Raw genomic sequence first — 18,946 nt, forward strand, 5'->3', positions numbered from 1 at the left:
TTTGTTTCTCTTTTTTTTAAAAACATATTGTAATGATTCTGTAGCTGCATTTAGAAAGCTTTTACAGTTACTGCATCAGAGTGTGCATCGTCCATGGTGTTATGGACTGAACCCAAGGCTCTTTGTGTTGTTTCAAGATGCAAGACAAAAACCTGTGCACCTTGAACCAAAGGAGCTGTTAGATGTGGTGGGTTAGATAAAGTGTCTTTGGCAGGCAGCCTTGTACTGACTTGAACAAATCTGAAAATTCACATAAGACACAAGTGACATCCATTGCCACTCACCAATACATTCCAGTGAAGCAGCATCACATCATGCTGCGACGCAGAGACTGGAATGTCAGAGGTAGCAACCCTGAAATCCAGTTCCATTTGTCTTATGCTACCATGATGACATAAAGTCTTTTCATAGTCCAATCAAATTCTCATTCTTCATATGAAACTGGATTTCAGTTAGTAGTCTACAATGTAATGTAAAATAGAGAAATGATATCCAGCATGCCCAAACAAAAATGTCAAAAAGAATTCACCTATTCAAAGCATATAGGTTTCACTGATGTTCCCCAGAGCACTGACTCTCAGAGAGAAATGGATAGTACATTATATGCCAGCTAATGTCCTTCAGTGTTTATAAAGCATTTAATAAACCACAGGTAACATGTGGGTTTTTTATAACACTAAAAGAAAAAAAAGGTGAAACCAGAACACGGTAGAAAAATGGGAACAAAACCTGACATTAAGGGGAGACTTAGTATTAATTCTCCTAGTATGCAACAGGTACATATTTATCTCAGTAGCTTACACAAGAAAGTAAAGAAAAAAATCAGTTTGTGTTTACCTTTGCTGTACACAATGCAGTTGTTTTTGTTGTCTTCTACTCCTTGCCAAGTCACATCCAGCAGCCACTTGGGGCCAGCAGTCAGTACCATAGGGACTGAAGCCTTTGTCTTCTGTAGGAAGGATGATAACAAACAGATGCCATTTGTTCGCCTTGATTAAGAACTTGAATAATAATGGTAATAATCATTTTATTTGCAAACAACAAAATCTCAAAACCCATAAGCCAAAGTCTTATTCCCCTGCCTCAGGATATTTTTTAAAGAAGACACAAGCAGGAAGCTTTAGTTCTTTCATTGATTGAATGGTGAAACTATTATCAAGGATTTTCCGAATGATATTGGATCAGATCTCCAAGATTACACAGATCTCTGGTGGCTGAGAATTATAAAGGGAATGCAGATGACTTTCACAGCAAAGAGCCAAGTGTTTAGAAGTGAACTTTAGATACATTGTACCTCATTATCAATGGGATCTCACTATTTCCTGAAACAGACAGGAAAGAATTTAAAGAATTGGTATCCATTTCAAAGATCTGTCCTGGGTAGCATTTGTATTATCATAGGAAATTGTTCTGAATGGAGAATGGAATTTTTTCTCCCTTTTGCTATGTGTTGATGTGTGATTTTATTGTGTCTGAAATAGTAATAATGCTAATGATTTGCTGCAAAAAGACTATAAAGCAAGTTGTATTAATACATTCAAAGACTTAAAAGTAAAACATGACATCATCACACCTGAAAGGCATGCAGGCAATTTACCATCTCCTGTATTTCGGATTCTGTACTCAGGGATTTTTTACTTGAGGCAATTAAGGCAGAGACCTGAAATTTATTAAAACTTAACTCCTTGTACTAATCAAATGGCAAAAATCCTGAGGGTAATCATGAGTTTGTCAGTATGTGGCACTTAGACTTCTATCACAGACAGTTCTTCTCCTCTGTAGCAAGAGTAAAATCACAAAAGAGAGTACAAAGTAAAACAGTCACAACGTAACTTTTAATTATTTTTTCTGTGATTTAATTCTGTCTAAGACATTCCAACATTTTGTAAGAGAATTTAAGTTTTTTTTATACTCCACCAAGAGTATAAAATCTATATAGTGCCTCAACCTATTTTTTATTGTAATATTCTGTATTACTGACCAAAATAAAAAATTTTAAGATAGATAAAATTCTATTTTCAAGGACATTCCAGATGCTTTGCCAACATTTATTATTGATAAGTATTCTAGAAATATAGTGAAGAATAAAAACAGTTACCACAGAACATATTACATTCATAAAAGATACCTGAAAATATTTATTGAAAATAAGATATTGCTTAAAATATTTTAGTTATATAAAATTAAAACAATAATCTTAAATAATATATCTTTACTATAATTACATTAATATATTAATAAAGATTATAGAAAAAGATTAAATGTCACAGGTCTTCATATTTTTGTGGGGTTTTAATCTGTTTAGACTGTAATACTGTTTTATCAAGTATACTACTTCTTACTTAATTTTCATTTTAGATTTTACATTTTTCATACAAATGTTTGTGCATAAGTGCATATGCACACCATGGCATTATTCATCTTCCCTATGCATTGGGAAAAACAAATAAAAATTATGAATGAAATAAGGAAAGAGGAAGGTAACATCTAGCAAAAATATACCTACCTAGTGTGAAAATACTGAAACAAGAGACATGCAATGTCTCAACTCCTAATGCTGCTTTCTCTGTGGGAAGTTGCAGAAAGTATGTTTTGCTTATATGGAATATTACAAGAGTCAACCCAACTGCATGCACTTGTATTCTTAATTTAAATTCTAATTAATAATTGACCAGTAAAAAAACAATTTTATTTTTTAAAATTCATTGAAGTTTCTATGTAAATTATCAAGAAGCCTGGTATTATCAGTATGAAATCAGTGTAAAGCACATACATATGGGCTACACAGAAAATAATGACATAATGACATAAACAAGGGAAGAACTGAAAAAGACGTGCAACAGATGAGATGAAAGGTAATCAAAGTAACACCTCTATCTTCTATCATAGTAAAGTCTGAACTTTCTGCAATTTACACCAAAACAGTACTAAGGCTGCCACGGAAACAATTTAGAGTGGCTTTCCTCACACAGCTGAGAATCATACCCAAATTGAATAAAAGCTGTAGCAAGAATGTTGGCAACTATGGCTGCATAGCAATAATGAAGAGGAGGATCAGGATACACTCCAATCCTTGCTGCATTTCTCCAAGTGCCATTTCAGTCAAGCCTTTAACATGTTTTTGTGCTTATATGTGCTTTCAGTCTCTGGTAATCCCAAGTACAATCAAAAGACAGTGAAATATTATCCAGCTAGGAGACTTTTCCAAGTACACCGCAAATTATTAAGACATTCAAAAAAGGTCTAATTTTTTTTTCCCCAAAGTTGGAGGCCAAGTTAAAAAACAGAACAAACCAAAATTCTATCATTTAAGTGCAGAAGGGATCATCTATTTAATTTTCACAAGATCTAATTCCTATTTCTGGTTTACTTCTTTCCAGACGTCTGACATTTCATTGTGTCTCTTCCATCTCTAAGGGTATTATCTGCATTAAGGTGGTATCAAAAAGCCTCAAATAATATCAGGATCTTCTTGTGCTGGGCAATAGTTTATCTACATAGACAGGACAAATAATATGTCCTGGGAAAGGATTATACTTAACCACATACTGCTGGGGAAGAATGAGATACAGAGATACCGTTTGACTTTCTCATGGAGATTAATTTCTCCTTTAGTAAGGGTAGGCTTAGTCCCAGACCACTGCCCCAGTTTTCTCCAGACAAGGAGAGGGGCCCAGGCCTCATCCCTTCTGAGGTGAAGCAGCAGTGGCAGCAGGTGGCCTGAGCACCAGCAGTCAGCATGTGTGTCTGCTTTGCCATTTCCCATTTACAGGGCTTTTTCAGAACTTACAGAACTCCATGGTTATCACTAAATTAGCTTCCAGGTCAGCTTGGCAGCTGAACTTGTAATCAGCTCTGCAGCTGTAAGTGGTCTCAAAACACTAGAGATAGGCTGGAGGAGGAACAGGGTGTTTCATCTCACAGCTCTGCTAGCCCAGCAGAACTGGTGGACATCTCAAAAGAATTTCCCATTCTCCCATAGCTCTGCTCCCAAGCTGCACAGATATGTAAATAAACTTATTTTAATATGAAAGCAAACTTCACAAGACCCCAGCTGCTTGTAAAGCTTGGCAGCTCCACTGAGGGATACTAGCAGTGGCTTCCCTTTGATGCACCTTACTGGCATATTGTCTGAGCTGTAAGGCAGGTCAGGACCACGGCAGCAGTTCTTGGGGTCTGGCATCCTGTGAGGTTTACACTTTCATAGGTGTTCACCACTGAGAGAGGCTTGCTCTTGTTGTGCCTTATTACATAGGAAGAACTGAAGCAAGCCTGCTGATTCAGGAAAGGCCATTTCCTTAAAATGGTTAAAATGAAAAGACCCCAGTCCAAGATAACAAGAAGCTATGGTTAAATCAGTCATGCCTTTATCACCTCAAGATTAGACTACTGCAATGCGCTATACCTGAGGCTACATTTTAAATCCATTTGAAAGCTGAAGCGGGCGCAGAATGCAGCAACCCGCTTCTAAAGCAGGATATCGTGCTTTGAGCGCATTACACCAGTGCTTTTTAATTTGCACCGAGTGCCTGTGGAATTGAAGGCACTGGTTACAACCTCTGAAGCCCAGGACCTGTCTGTTTGAGATACCTAACTGAGACCTGCCAGGTCCTTTGTCTCAGCGGTACAACCACAGCTGAGAACCACCAAGGAACATGAAAAGGGCTTTCTTGGCTTGACACCAAAGAAAGTCTTGGCAGGGCAACGTGTTCTTCATGACAGCTCTTTTACCTTTGGGACACCATCCTACTTGAGTGTTCACGTTCATGCTCTCAGAGAGTTCTATGAAAATCATCTTGCAATTCATAAGAATTATTTGTCATACTGCAAAATTGAGTTGGTCATTCCCAAAACAGTGGTGGTAGGTGTTACTTACTTTTCACTCTTTTCTCTGGGTTTTTTTAAAGTGCTAGCAGGAATATCTCTAGCTTAAGAAAGGTACCTTTTTACACACATGGAAAAAGCTTTCTTGATACAGAAGCAACAACATTGCAGCTGTTGACATATAAGACTTCAAAAACCAAATATGATTTTATTTCTCCCTCCAGAAGAACTGCTACACAAAAGCTTACAAAACATTCTCCCTGCTGCCCAAGTATAATCACAGGGATCTGCTAACAGGGGTGTGTGTAAGATGGGGCCATACAGTAATTACCTCACATTTTTCAAACGAGGGCACATTATAGACCCACAGTATTGTTCACTGCTCTACACTAGGTAACTTTACATTCTACGCTTGAGCGATGTTTCCCTGAAAATGCAATTTCTGCTAATGCTTTCATGCCATAACTAGACAAATTTGACAAGGACAAGCAGGGTCAAAACTGTGATCTCTCAGGGAACAATTAGAATCAGCTAATGAGGATAAAAGAGGTCAGGCAGGCATCCACTTTTCACTAACCTTTGAAGCAACTGGACAAACAAGAGAGGTAACCCTCAATAAATGTTTATATTCAGTCAAGAGGTTAATGGAGATAAAAATAGCCATCACAGCAAGCCGAAAATAGTTTTGCACTCTTGCTAAATGGAATCAGTGCTGACAAGTAACATTAGATGGGCTCTCCCCTGCAAAGATTTCTAACATATGATGTGTGTGGCCTGGCAGAAACTTGAGGAAACCCCCACGCTGAAGAAAAATACAGCATGATCAAGGTTGTTTGAAATCTATGAAATTCTGATGTCAAATGCCAGATCAGTGCTAGCAGTTTCTTCAGAAGCTGTGCTACTGAGCTCATGTGCAGTAAGTCACTGTGACATGACCATCCGTCCCAGGCATGGTGTTCCAAGAAGTGTTCAACATTATTTAAGGAGATGTACTGATACATCTCTCAAAGGCTTTGTTTCTTACTTACTGTATTTTGATTCCTGCAAATAGATTTTCTTCCTAAATCTTCCAAAGAGCCTGAGTTCCCATGAAAGATATAGAATATTAACAGAATATCTTCATAACCTTGGAGAAAGTTCCAATGCCCCCTTGGCAGAGTTAGTTTACATAGTCAATTAAAACCAAGAGTGGACTGGGAGTAGAGCTGTAAACATATCTCAGGTGCCTTCAGATATGAGTCTGGGCTAGCAAAACACCAGTTAATACACTGACAGAGGTTTCTTCTTTGAAATTCAATTTAAATTCAATTGGATCATCACAGGCTTGACATGCTGAAACTGCATAACATCCTCTCTTGAGAGGCTGAGTTCACCTTTGATGATCACCATACTCAATTCAGCAAACTTTGTAAGCTCATCAACTCAATTCAGTTGGGGAAGGCTCCTAAGGGTCATTCTGGACAGCACAATAACAGATATCTGTAGAGGTCTCAGACTATCCCTGATTAATTAATATCTGTTTTAAGATGTTTGCCTCCATTTAGTGGAGTGGTAACTCCATTTAATCACCTCTCACACTGACTGTATAAATGCATTTCTTTACCTTATAACTGATTACAAATTCATGAAGCTGTAAGGCAATCCCATCCAAACAGCCCAATGGACAGACAGAGATCCCCATTTTGTTGTTCACTTGTATGCAACCAGTTGGAGTCTTTCACTTCCTGTGGCTTCCCTGAAAACACTTATCTTTTTCCAAGGAGGATTCAGTCTTGGAAGAATATTTATCTCAAGGGCTTTTCTGGAACACCTGCCAGTCAAGGGCCGTGGCAGCACTTCCCAGTGCCACAGCTTTCTTTGCTAGACATGCAGAGGCAACTCCTTTCCACTAATACAACTGGAGATGTCGGGAGGTTTTCAGTGCTGTGGTTCCATGCTGATGACAACACCACTAATTAAAGCAAAGACATGACAGTCTCCAGCCAGAAACACCCACTCTGGAATCTTACAATTGCACCAGCATTTCAGATTTCACAGCCCCCACTATGTCTTCAGGGGAGATCTTGAAACTTGAACTAAATGCAAAAGAAATTTTGCAATCCTTAGACCTTGTGGTTAAAAAAAACCCTCAAACCCACAAACTTTGAAAACCTGATACCAACATAATGTATGAAGGTAATTTCACCTGAATCTTCAGACAGCATAACTGTTCAGCAGGAACTGTTCAGCATAAATCTTCAGCAGGAATAAGTGTTTCAGTTATTACTTGACAACCTTGTGGGATCCAGGATTTCAGAGGAGTGTTCAAGAATCTGTAGATCTGCACAAATTCTGCAGATGGGCCATGAAACTAGTGATGAAGAAAAGAAGAATCTACTTTCCACCATCTTTTTTTGGTGATAGTAGAAGAAAAATATTGGTAACAGTTGAAGAGGCTGTGGTCAAACCAATGCCTTTAAAAGTTTCAAACACAAAAAAAAGCAGGGGGGGGGGGGAAATGTGCACACAGATGGAATCCCAAAAGACAGCTGGGATTCCCTGCAACTGAGAAACCCTGCTGTTTACCCCAAGAGATCATCACTTGTCAAGTGACAAGACTGAACATACATTTCACTATGTATCACTATGTACATTTCATCCACAAACCTAAGGCAGATCAAAGAAATTGTTCAAACAAAAAACCCCCCTCCCCTAGCTATGTTAATATTTTCCAACACTTGTCAGGATTTTAATATGATTTCAAAACTTTTATTACTATCAAATGTGATTGCCTAATGCAAATTAAATGTGTGCTAAACATGGGGTTCAATTCCTTTTACCTAACTAGAGTGCATTTTTTTCAAATCTGTAAAATAAACATAAATCAAATGTCATTGTAATTTAGGTACAAAGTAATGCTGTCAAAAGCAACTTCAATTTGTTCTTTTTAATTCAGGATACCCTTGGAACCCATCTTCAAACTCTTCCTCAGTTCTAAACACTTTTAAATAAATCCATATTCTGGAATACCTGGACCTAGCTGAGTCCTGGTGATTGCTTCTGTGATCCTGGAGGAGGTGACAACCAACTGATTGGAACAGGAATGGAAAAGCTGGAAAATGAATCTCTGAACTTAGTGATCTTCCACTGCCCACATCATTCTGTCTTGGTGGGCTTTCTACTTCAGTCCTCCCTTCCTCTCAAGCCTTCATCTGGCTTCACCCCATAGTTGCTGTTCCCCTGCCCTTTCCTCCCTCTTCTTTTTCCCTATTTTATAAATACCTGACTATGTGTAGATAACTTCCTTTCTCAAAGAGCATGGAATGGATAGCAGTGTACTTTGCCACCACTCTCCTGACTTCACTTTTTCATTTTGTTTTTCCTTTTACTCTCTCTCCTGTTCATTTTGTTCTTTGGGAAAGCCGTGTGTATATGTATTGAGTGTTTATGCAATGGCCAGAAGCAGGAAATCATATTTTGTGCTGTGATTAGCATAAATGTGCTGAGGACATTCTGAAAATTGACAATTCTGAGTGAATCATCATGTTGGGGCGAGTTGATACCTGTGGGTAGCATGAGCACTGGCAGTGTGTCAGAGTGTTCAGGTATCTGCCATGGGTGTTGAACCTTCCTGCTGTACTGTAAAGTTGAATGCTTTGGATAATACCATTTCAGAGATGACATGCACCTGTACTGATGAAATCACACACTATATAACTTATCTTTAGACAAGATATAATGCAGAGCTGCTTGCACACTTTCACACTGAATTATCATTGCATTTTTCCTACTGGGTTGATCTCACCGTTGTAAATTACTGTGTATTCCAAGAATTTAATCTCTCTTTCTACTAATGAAGCCATGTTGATATTTGCCAGTAAACACTTTCTGAATGCACTTGCTTGACTGTAGCTTATTTCACTTTTGCCAAAGGCTTCTCACATAAGACAGATGAACACTCTGCTCAGTATGGCTCAGCTGCAATTCTGCAAACATCGAATTTAGTCTGGACAGGCTGATGGACCAAACTGTGGGATAAACCATCAGTCCCTGGTAAGCTCCCACTTTGCACAAGCATCATTTGGGCTTGGGGCAGTTAATGTGACAACAGGCATGTCAATGATCAAGGGAACAGTTACAGAGGTTTTTCCAGAAGACATGAAGTAATTTATATTGCATATGGATTAATTCTGCCTGGTCCCATGGTCTAACTATTTACACCAAAGCCATCCAAAATGATTGCTGTATCTCCAGTTTAGTTTAGTGTGGTACTGAATAATTTCTAGTTTAGATAAATTTTGGGGATTTTTTTATTATACTTTTTTAAATCCTGGAATGGATGATTTAAATCACCTTTTAGAGAAGTCCAAATTTCATGCATCATATGCTTATTTTTATCTCATGAATAGAAACAGGGGTAATGATAGGACAAGGGGGAAAGGCTTTAAACTGAAGGAAAGTAGTCTTAGATTAGCTACAAGGAAGAAATGTTTCACAATGAGAATAGTAAGGCACTGGCACAGGTTGCTCAAACAGTAAGATTCCCTACATCTGGAAGTGTTCCAGGCCAGGCTGGATGGGGCATTGAGCAGCAGGTGTCCCTGCCCCAGTCAGGGGGGTTGGAAGTGGAAGATCTTTAAGGCCCATTCCAACCCAAACCATTCCATGATTTTATTAATCCATTCAAAGTATAAAAAAAAAAAAAAAAAAAAGGCAAAAAAAGCATGCATAAAGCCTTCTAAAAATTATCCATTACACAGAACTACAGAATACCTAGTTATAGATTCTGCTTATTTATTACTTTATTTGGAACTGCAACTCAGGTTGTGTATTTTACTTTAGGAAAGTGAATGTTTTTGTCATAAATGGTGAATAAGACATGCTTTAGCAGTAGTAAAAGATAACTTTTTTTAATTTCAACCTTTTTTTTCTTTCTTCCTAAAGAGAAAGAAAATAAAAAGTTCTTTGTATATGCTTGTCCCATATTTTAACTGCATAAACGAGTGCAGCTCTATTAGGATTACATTTCCAATGAATATTGTGAGGTCTTTATGAAATACGTATTCAATACAAAGCATTGTACTCAATGGTGTAGGTATTGCAGTGCAATTCTCTTGGTGATGCATTACACAATATCTGAACTTCACTGCTCTGCACACTGAATGCACACAAAATACTATATATAAATTCCCTTCTAATTTGAAATAGAATTGAGGAATAGAAAAGAATCTATGCCTTTCTTGAGGATTTTAAAAGATTTTTTAATGCATCCTTTTATTAGCTGTTTATATATATCTCTTTACTAAGAGGAAATGTGGTACTTTAAAGTAAGAGCATAAATCCAGCATGCAATCCTCTGCCCAAGTTTTATGTTTGTTAAGACAGAATAATCATTTAAGGTAGAAGTTTAACACATGATTCAACAACCAGAAGCCTATATGTATGACTTTGATTAATTATTTTTAGTTCGGTTAAAACATCCCAGTTTATCTCCTTTTAAGATTATCCTTGACATATTTAGAAATCCTAATGCAGATTTTATGGCCCACACCTATCCCTGATGGTGCTAATGGACTAGGCATAATGAATCATTCTAATTTGGATGAAAGGACCACACAACATTGTGGCAGTCCTTTAGAGAATTAAGGCTCAATTCTGATCTTCCAGACTTATGAATGCATTTTTGGGATTAGGCCGCGTATCTGTACATCTGTTGAGTCTCAAGGGGTGTATACTCAGCTAAGTATTCTGACCTTCCAATGTACTGTATCAAATGTGTGGCCTTGGGATATGAAAGGATTTGATTACAACTGTATTTTAACACTGATTTAATATATAATTATGGGGTAAAACCTAATTCCTCCTTACATCCTCATGTAGAAAATTCCATCACTATTAAGCAGACACTAGGATATTTTTTCCCCAGCGAGTGTGATAGTAAATGGAAGAAATTGAAACACCCACCCAGGATAATGCAAAATCAAGGACAATCTTCTTAGGGATGGCTTTAAAATCAGCTTTTTGTGCCCATAAAAGAACAAACTTAAATGGTCTTCTGCAAGTGTGTTGCTAGTTGGTACACTGTTGCATTATGCATGATACTTGACAGTTTGTGTATAAAAAAATGAAACAAGGTTTCTTTAGTTATTCTTATTATTACTCTATCCTTTCTTGTTCACAAGTAATGAGGAGAGCAATTAACTTTACACATGCACACTACATATGTAATACTGATAGAAAAGTTTACAAATAATTGAAATTATCTGATTATTATCTATTCACTTATAATTTCTGTTTTGCTAGTATGTTAAAAATGGAATGTTGTAAAATTTCCTTTAGCTGGTTAAACTTTCATAAGGTATGCTTTGTGGTTTCATGTTTTTTTGTTTTTTTTTATTCCACTGAAAACCCCTTCCCAAATATTATCAGTGAAAAACCCCTCAAAATAATAAAATAGACTTCAAAAGAAAATCAGCTAAATAGATTTCAAGGTATGACTGTGCAGTATTTTAGGGATTTAAATTTTTTTCTATACCATCAAATTATGCATAGATTTTAAAATAAAGAATAGTGGTATTAAGTAATTGATTAATATGAGGATTACAGAAAAAATACTTTCCAAAATTCTGTGTTTTCTCATCAATATGATCTGTCACAAATCTGAATTACAGACTCATGGTGATTACATTTTCTTTATCATTTCAGAAAGCTTGGACCAAGAAGATGAACTGAGCAGAGCAGCACCTTTACCTTACAAACAGTTACTTTCTTCCAGTTGAAGAATATCCTACACATAATCAGGCAATTTTTCCCCACTGACTGCCTTAAAAGCATGAGGATTTTACTTCACATTTCTCACACAAAAATTAAAATTTCTCTAAAATGCCCAATGACAGATTAAAAGTATTCTCAGGTTTTGTAGTTTGTATGACATTGCTGTGTAATGCAGCTCTTGTTTAAGTTGTTTCAGTGTACTGATCATATGCAGCATGACAAAGAACTGCAACTGCACAAGTTTGCATGAAAAAAAAAAGTTTCAAAAGAATGGGTGAAGGTCCTTCACTGGGACTGGAGATAAAGATGGAGAACCCAGCAGCAGGACTGGTGAGTACAGGGCTCTGGTTCCAGTAAGACTCAACAAACAGCTCAGATGAGAATCTGAAGTCCAGGAAAACAGCCTGTAGCTTCGAGATTAGCTTTCTCACACTATTCCTGAGTTAAGCCAGTACAAGCATCATCATGAATGCATAATTATGATTACTCACTCTACTATTGCATAATAGATCTTAACATCTGGAAACAAAGAAGTAGTGTAGGAATGCTGTTTTCAGGCTTCTGGTTTTGAACAAAATGAAGTTAAGGGTAAAAGACTTTCCATAAGGAAAAACAGTTCCAAGAATATGCATATTACTTGGAAATTTCATACAGATAGTTATGAAACATTTACACATAAAAGAAGGGGTAAAAGGGAGATAGGGACCCAGTGCTATGTTTATAACTTGAAAATAACAATGAACAAAGCCCAAACCCCTCCCATACTAACATATTTTAGGGAATTAAAAAAACCACTATCACTTGAAATAAGTAACAATAGACAAAGAAACTGGAAGCTTGACAAGTTTACTACAAGAATCTTTTTTTCACCAAGAAATAAACTTGATTTTTTGAAATTCTTTGCAGGAATAATTTCCCTATGAACCAAAGTTCATTTCTGGTACTGATGGATATGCACAGGCTGTCATCCTTTAAATGATAGTGTTGATAAAAGGACGATTGCTTAAAGGGAGCTGATGGATTCCTTCACTTCCATGTGTAGAAACAAAACAATGTGAATTTGATGAATGCAGTGACTGGGTATATCTATGACTAAAGTCTGCTGGTATCAAGCTCTTGTCAGTTGCCAGTTTATCCATGAAGCCACTTTGGGCCAGCAGTGAGGGAGCTCAGTACTCTCTAATAGGACACCTTGGGACCTGTAAAGACTGAGATCACAATTCCAAGGAGTGGTTCTCAAGTGGGAGTGGGCTGACTTTCAAAAGTAGGGAGCATCAAAAAGAACAACAAAACTTGCACACAGGTCCTATATAGGGGTCAGGTTAATTTTGTTGTTCTTGCTGTATGAAATGAAAACTCACAGTGGTAATAAGAGTCAAGCTGAGTACCACCACATTGCAGACTGAATTTAAGTGATTAGAAAACTATTCTACTGTTGGCTAAGACCAGTTTCACAAAAAATTACTTCTTAATTCCAAAAGGTAATTTTTCCTTGAAGGTCTTCCCTGCTTCAAAGGACACCCAATCCAATCCAATAAAATCAAATCCTTTATCCTTCCAGTAAAATTTTTGAATAAATTTTCAGATACCTGAGAAAGAAAAGAGGAAAAAAAAAAAAAAAGACAGCTTCCAAATGTTCCTAGCACTTCAAGATACCAATGAAGCCAAGAAAAGGGAAAAAGGGAAAGAAAGACCCTCAGTTGTGTGTTATGGAGCCAAGAAAGCAACCTAACACCACAAAGCACCAGACGTAAATCAAGCTTGCAAAGAGCAAAAGCTTTAGAAATTGGCAGAATGAGAGCAGAGCAGCCTATCAAACCCCACAAGTCAGTACAACTTTACACCAGAATTTCTCTTCTTATCACAGAATTAGGCATAAAAATGCCACACTACTGCAGCCACCATATCCGTTTCAAACAACTACCTCGTATCACTTGGCACTAAGTGGCAGCAGCTGCTCAAGGCAGACTTGAACCTGGCCTTCCAGCTGAGCAGGGCTTTTTCCCTGCTCCCAAGAGATACCAGCCTTCAGGTGAGGTGTGAAGCTGCCATCAGCACGGGGCATTGCTCTCCTGTGGCAGCCTCCAGGCTTCAGGGTTACTACAAACTGTGCACAGGTCCTGCTGTGGTCACCAGAAGCCTTCTCAGCTTTTCAGGGAAGGAAATGAAAAATTGCCTGATTCTCTCAAGTCAGATCCTATTTGCACAGGGAGGAGGTCACATCTGCAGAGCCTCTGATAGCTCCTGCTGATTCTGAGGAGGACAGCTGGATGATGGAAATCTGCCTCTTCACTCCTCCACTGCAGAGGTGACCTTTGATCAAACTTTCTTTTAGTCAGCTGTGGATGGTGAACAAGTAAACACAAGCTACAACATCAAACAAAAGAAGCTTAAACCCAGAGCTGGTGGTGCCGTGGCTTTAGGTTCACATCAGGCTCTGGAAGGAAAAAAGGGATGCTCAGGACCAAGCGCTCCTGCTCCGTGCAGCTCAGGGAGATCCAGCTCCTGCTCCTTGAAAGTTCAAGTGAAACTTGATTTACAGCCACACCTTGGGCAGCAGGCAAGTGCTGGGAGAGCTGAGAGAGATCTGGACAAAGAGTGATGGGAGGCAGAGGCAGGGGGCAGTGGGTTCCCTTAGTATTATAAAAATGCATCTTATTCTGTTTTTAATCAACGAACCTTATCCAGCAATCAAGGCAGATATATAATAAGCTGAGCTACTCTGTAAATCTAAACATTTCCCACAAATAGAAAAGATACAGCCTGAGCTCTCTGATTGTTACTACGGCAACTATCTAAAATGAAAATCTTGTTAACCCTTTGCATGCTGTAGCCACCCATGCATCAGTGTTAGCTGACTTCTGTGCACTTATCTCTCCTTTTTCCCCCTCAAGAAATTCATAATTGTATTGCTTCACAGTAGTTATGCTCTGGTTATCCTGTTTGAGACTGAAAGACCTGTGATAGGTGGTAGTTTCATAGGTACAGCTGAGTTTTGTTACTTGCTCATTACTGGGATTATAGTTCAAAAAACAACTAAGAAAACAGAAGAGAAAATCCTTAGATTACTCCAAAAGGCCTGGGATTTTGATTAAAACCTTGACAACTGGAATGGGATGTTTTCTAATAAACCACACTCCTGCCTTTTTCCTATTAGTTATGAAATGATTTGACTGTAAAAAGCATATTTTCAGAGGAATTATATCTCCATACTCTATTATAAACAGGCTACTTTTCAAACAGTTTTTTAAAGCTTCTCTTTCTTAAATACTTCACAGAAGTCTGCCGAGGATTTTAACAAAATATGTTAACCATAGTGCATTGAAAATAAATGGACAGGTATTTGACTTGAAAAATTCCTTAAATGCAAGAAAATTTATACAAAAAGAAAACTGATCTTTTAATTTTTACAAGTCACAGATAATATTACAATCAAATCTATACTTGTATGTACCTGGGTATTCAAGACAGTTTCATTATAATATCTATTTGTCAGCATCCTGACAAAGTGAAACACTGCAGTTCTTACATCTTCTACAATTCATCACTGAAAACATCAGAAGCCATAGAAATTTTTCCACATCCAAAGTAAAAGAAGCAGGACATGGTCCATAGACATAAATTCTATTGATTCTTTTACCTTCTGCCCACCATGTAATCAACAGAGACCCTTCAGTACTGGACAGAAATAGAATTTTATGGAATTTTTGGAATTTCCACTTTGTTGTTACTGAGAGGGAAACGCTAAATTGATATTTTACAGAATTACTTCATTCACTTCAACATAGATAATTGTAAAAGATTATTACTTGGATATTTATTAAACATATGTATTAATAAACAACATACTTTTCTATATAAAAGCAAAATTTACATATAAATGAGCCCATATAATTTGAAGTGACTGAAGTAGTGTGTAAATTATCTTAAGATCTGGAATGGTGTCCACATTAAACTGAAAGTTATCAAGCTTTCAATACCCTAAAGACACCATTTACAATAAAATATTTGTTAAATATCAGTACTACAACACTCAGTTTTATTAAAAGAAACACTGATTTTTAAGTTTACCTAGAATTGTTTGAAAGTTTGGGAAAATAACTGGTTTAAAAAAGAAACTGGATTCCCTTAATAAATGTGTATGGCAGAGAATGTGCTTGATATGTGCTCCTCTTATTTACAGAAAATTGAACCCATTAAAGTGGACAAGCTAACTTCACTTCTTCCTTCTTAATAAACACCTATGTGACAAAAAAAGCTCACAGAACTTGCCTGTACTGTAAATAAACTGAAGAACAGATTGATGGCACTGGGCAAAAACGACATTTCTTGTCTGACCCAAACTGTTTAAATTGTTTAATATCGATAATTTAAGATTTTGGATAAGAACGAGTGAGGTGCATAACACATGTAAGGATGGTGGTGGAATGTACACAGGTAACAAAGTGTACCAGGAGAATGACTTGAAATAGTTTCTCAGACTCAGAATGTGTTCCAATCCTATTTTTTAACTTCTGAAACATTTCCCATTTTTCTGTTATTAATATGATAAATAGCATTCAAAGTAACTTACCTTTCACATTTTTTCAAATTCTATTTCATAAAGTCAAACGGACTACATTTTCTAGAGTCAAATTCCAAATTTACAATACTATAATCACTAGATTAATCCTAAAGGTTTTTCAAACATCAAGTCTATTTATCAGTATTGGCTTATTTCCCAGGAATATGACCAACATAATCTAGAAATGTACTGGCTAGTCAACATACTACACATAATTCTAGGAAGGGATAACAATCCAAATTTTCCACTGTTTTATTTCAAGTAAGATTTTTTTCTTTTAAAAATGCAACATCACTATTTATTTATTTACTTATTTACTTATTTACTTATTATTCCTACAATTCCACCTTGTTTCCATATTACCTTTAAATTGCTGAGTTTCCCAAACTGGCCTGCTAACCAACTGACTTGAGGTCCCCGTATCTCCTACCAGGTATGTACAGATCCCAACTCCTTGGCTTTGCTATAGTTGTATATAATTATTTTGCAAAGGAAAGATTATTTGTATGTGATTTATTTGTCCAGGTCAATTATAAGGACTTGTTTTCTTTGGGACAAATTAGGGTAAAATATTTTCTTCCCTGAAGAATCTTTAAAGACCTGGGGGAACTTGACCATATATTCCCCAGAGAAGTCGTCCCTTCTTGTGGGTATTTGCCCTTCTTGATCAGGCCCAAGAAGAGTCATGGAGCTTACAGCAGATATAGGGTTTTTTAAAAAAAATTCAAAAGAAAGAGAATATCATGTCCTGAATACAGTACTGGTGAGGTAGGAGAATCTGCCCTGTTACTAGAAATTGCTCAGTAAACCTCAGTAATCCAGCACACAACTAACTCATCATCTGACTGCCCATCTCCATTTATTCAAACTTAAATCTAAAATATTTCCTAAAGCCTAATGAGCAAAAACTTTTGATAAAGCTATAGCTAACGGCCAACTTTGGCAATTATCACTGTGAAGAAATCAGCTAAGCAAGGTATATTTTCAACAGAAGCAATGCTTCAGATGATTGTGGTATGTAATCACTTGGTAGTTTCTCATTGGTGTCTAACTAATGGCAGCAGAGAAGAATCATAAAAAGGTGAACTGCTGGATTCTACAGATGGTTCAAAGAAAACTTCATGGAAATATATTATCCAGTAATGAAAAAAGGTGTCCTTCCACTTATGGTAAATTTTTAAGAACATATGATAATTACAGAGAATACAAAAAAATGTTCCAAATCCTGAATAATTGTATTATGAACCCTTAAAGTGTTTTCTTTAAACTTAGCACTGGCTGAAAGTATACAAAATAAAATATTCAGTGTAGTTCCCTGCAAATGCCAGGTTCAAGACCAACAGTTCGCAAAGGCTATCAAATCTGTCCAGGCATATCTGTTTGGTTCTGCAGCCTCATCTGTAGTTCCATAACAGACAAGCAAATAGACAACAGGTCATATTTTACTTTCAGTAACAAAGACAATATTCCCATTGACATCAAAAGGAATTGCACCTGTGATTCAGATAACAGAACTTAAACCAATCTTTGCAGATCAGCTTTTTTTGGAGTATCTTGACTGTCAGCAATTTAATGACATCAGTAATTTCATTTTGAATTCAAAGGGAAAAAATATTGCTACACTCACACCCTGTCCCCAAACACATCAAGCCTGATCCTTAAAATATTTATCTTTGCATTACTTTGGCTCAAAATACCAGAGAAGTCAGTAGGAGTTGCTGGGGGACAACCTTCAAGGATTACAGGCTGTGTATATCATACGTATTTACCTATAGGAATAAAAAAATACCCTTTTCTATTTCATTGCACTTTATAAAAGTTATCATCATAGGAGGTAAAACCTACTTTAATTTCCTTTACATATACCACTAGTATTCATAGTCCATAGAAATTCCAAGACTAGTAAGGAATTCATAATTGCACTAAGGAATACATTCCATTTCTTTTGTTTTTTTGATTTTCTTTCCTGAAAATAATTACCAGTTAAAAAAATAACAATCAGCTTAATCAGAGCATCAAAAAACCACAAAAAGGACACAGAACTGCTCTCCCTGATCTCAGTGACACATCATTACTCATATCTACAAATCCATAATATGCCTGTGCAATATATGAAAAGACTGTGATTGGAGAAAAATGGATGGAACCAGAAATGTACCAACTAAATACTCAAGAAGAAGACTAAAAGTTAGGATGCTAAAATAATGGCAGCATTAGAAGAATAATAGGACATAATTAACTCAGGGAAGGATGCCAATACAGTGAAAATAAATGCAGTGACACGTAGTTCATTCTAGGAACTGGTATGTAACATATCTGTGCATGCTGCTCAGTGCATCCTTGTATGTTGTCCAGCTTCAAGTGCTCAAACCAGGAGATTCAGGTCTATACATTCATATACTTTCCCTGTCAGTTTTCTGCAGCTAAGACTGATGATGTATTTAGAGATTATGCTCACAGATACCTGCAGCACCATATTTTTCTGGAGGACATGTACTTCACAAAAAGCTTCTCTACTGCTGTCCCATTTCCTGCACCAACGTTTAAAAAACCCATGTATTTCAACATCCCTATAGAGTTACAGGTTTAAATCCTTACTTAAGAAGCTAAAAAGGTTGCTCAGACAAAGCCTTGCTACCATCGTGCCTTCTATACTCAGGAAACAACAGGCCCTGCCCAAAGGAATTGCAAAGGAGGGAACAAGCAGAGCCCATACTCCAAAATCTATTTAAAGCTAACTATAATTGTTTTTCTCCTACAGTTATCTCGGAGTATCCCTGCTTTAAGTACTCATGGTCAGCTAGG

The 18,946-nt window shown here is 36.9% G+C and overlaps 1 protein-coding gene across 1 annotated transcript in view; it reads right to left on the reverse strand.

The window, feature by feature from the left end:
* The window catches only part of ZFPM2 (zinc finger protein, FOG family member 2), a 307,035-nt gene that overhangs the window by 110,526 nt on the left and 177,563 nt on the right, over positions 1-18,946 (reverse strand). Inside the window, exon 5 of the mRNA XM_084227111.1 lies at positions 838-949. Coding sequence (XP_084083237.1) covers positions 838-949 — 112 coding nt within the window. The remainder of the gene's footprint in view (positions 1-837; positions 950-18,946) is intronic.

This window comes from Fringilla coelebs (genome assembly GCF_963513975.1).
Source record: "Fringilla coelebs genome assembly, chromosome: 1".
Taxonomy (NCBI): Eukaryota; Metazoa; Chordata; class Aves; order Passeriformes; family Fringillidae; genus Fringilla; species Fringilla coelebs.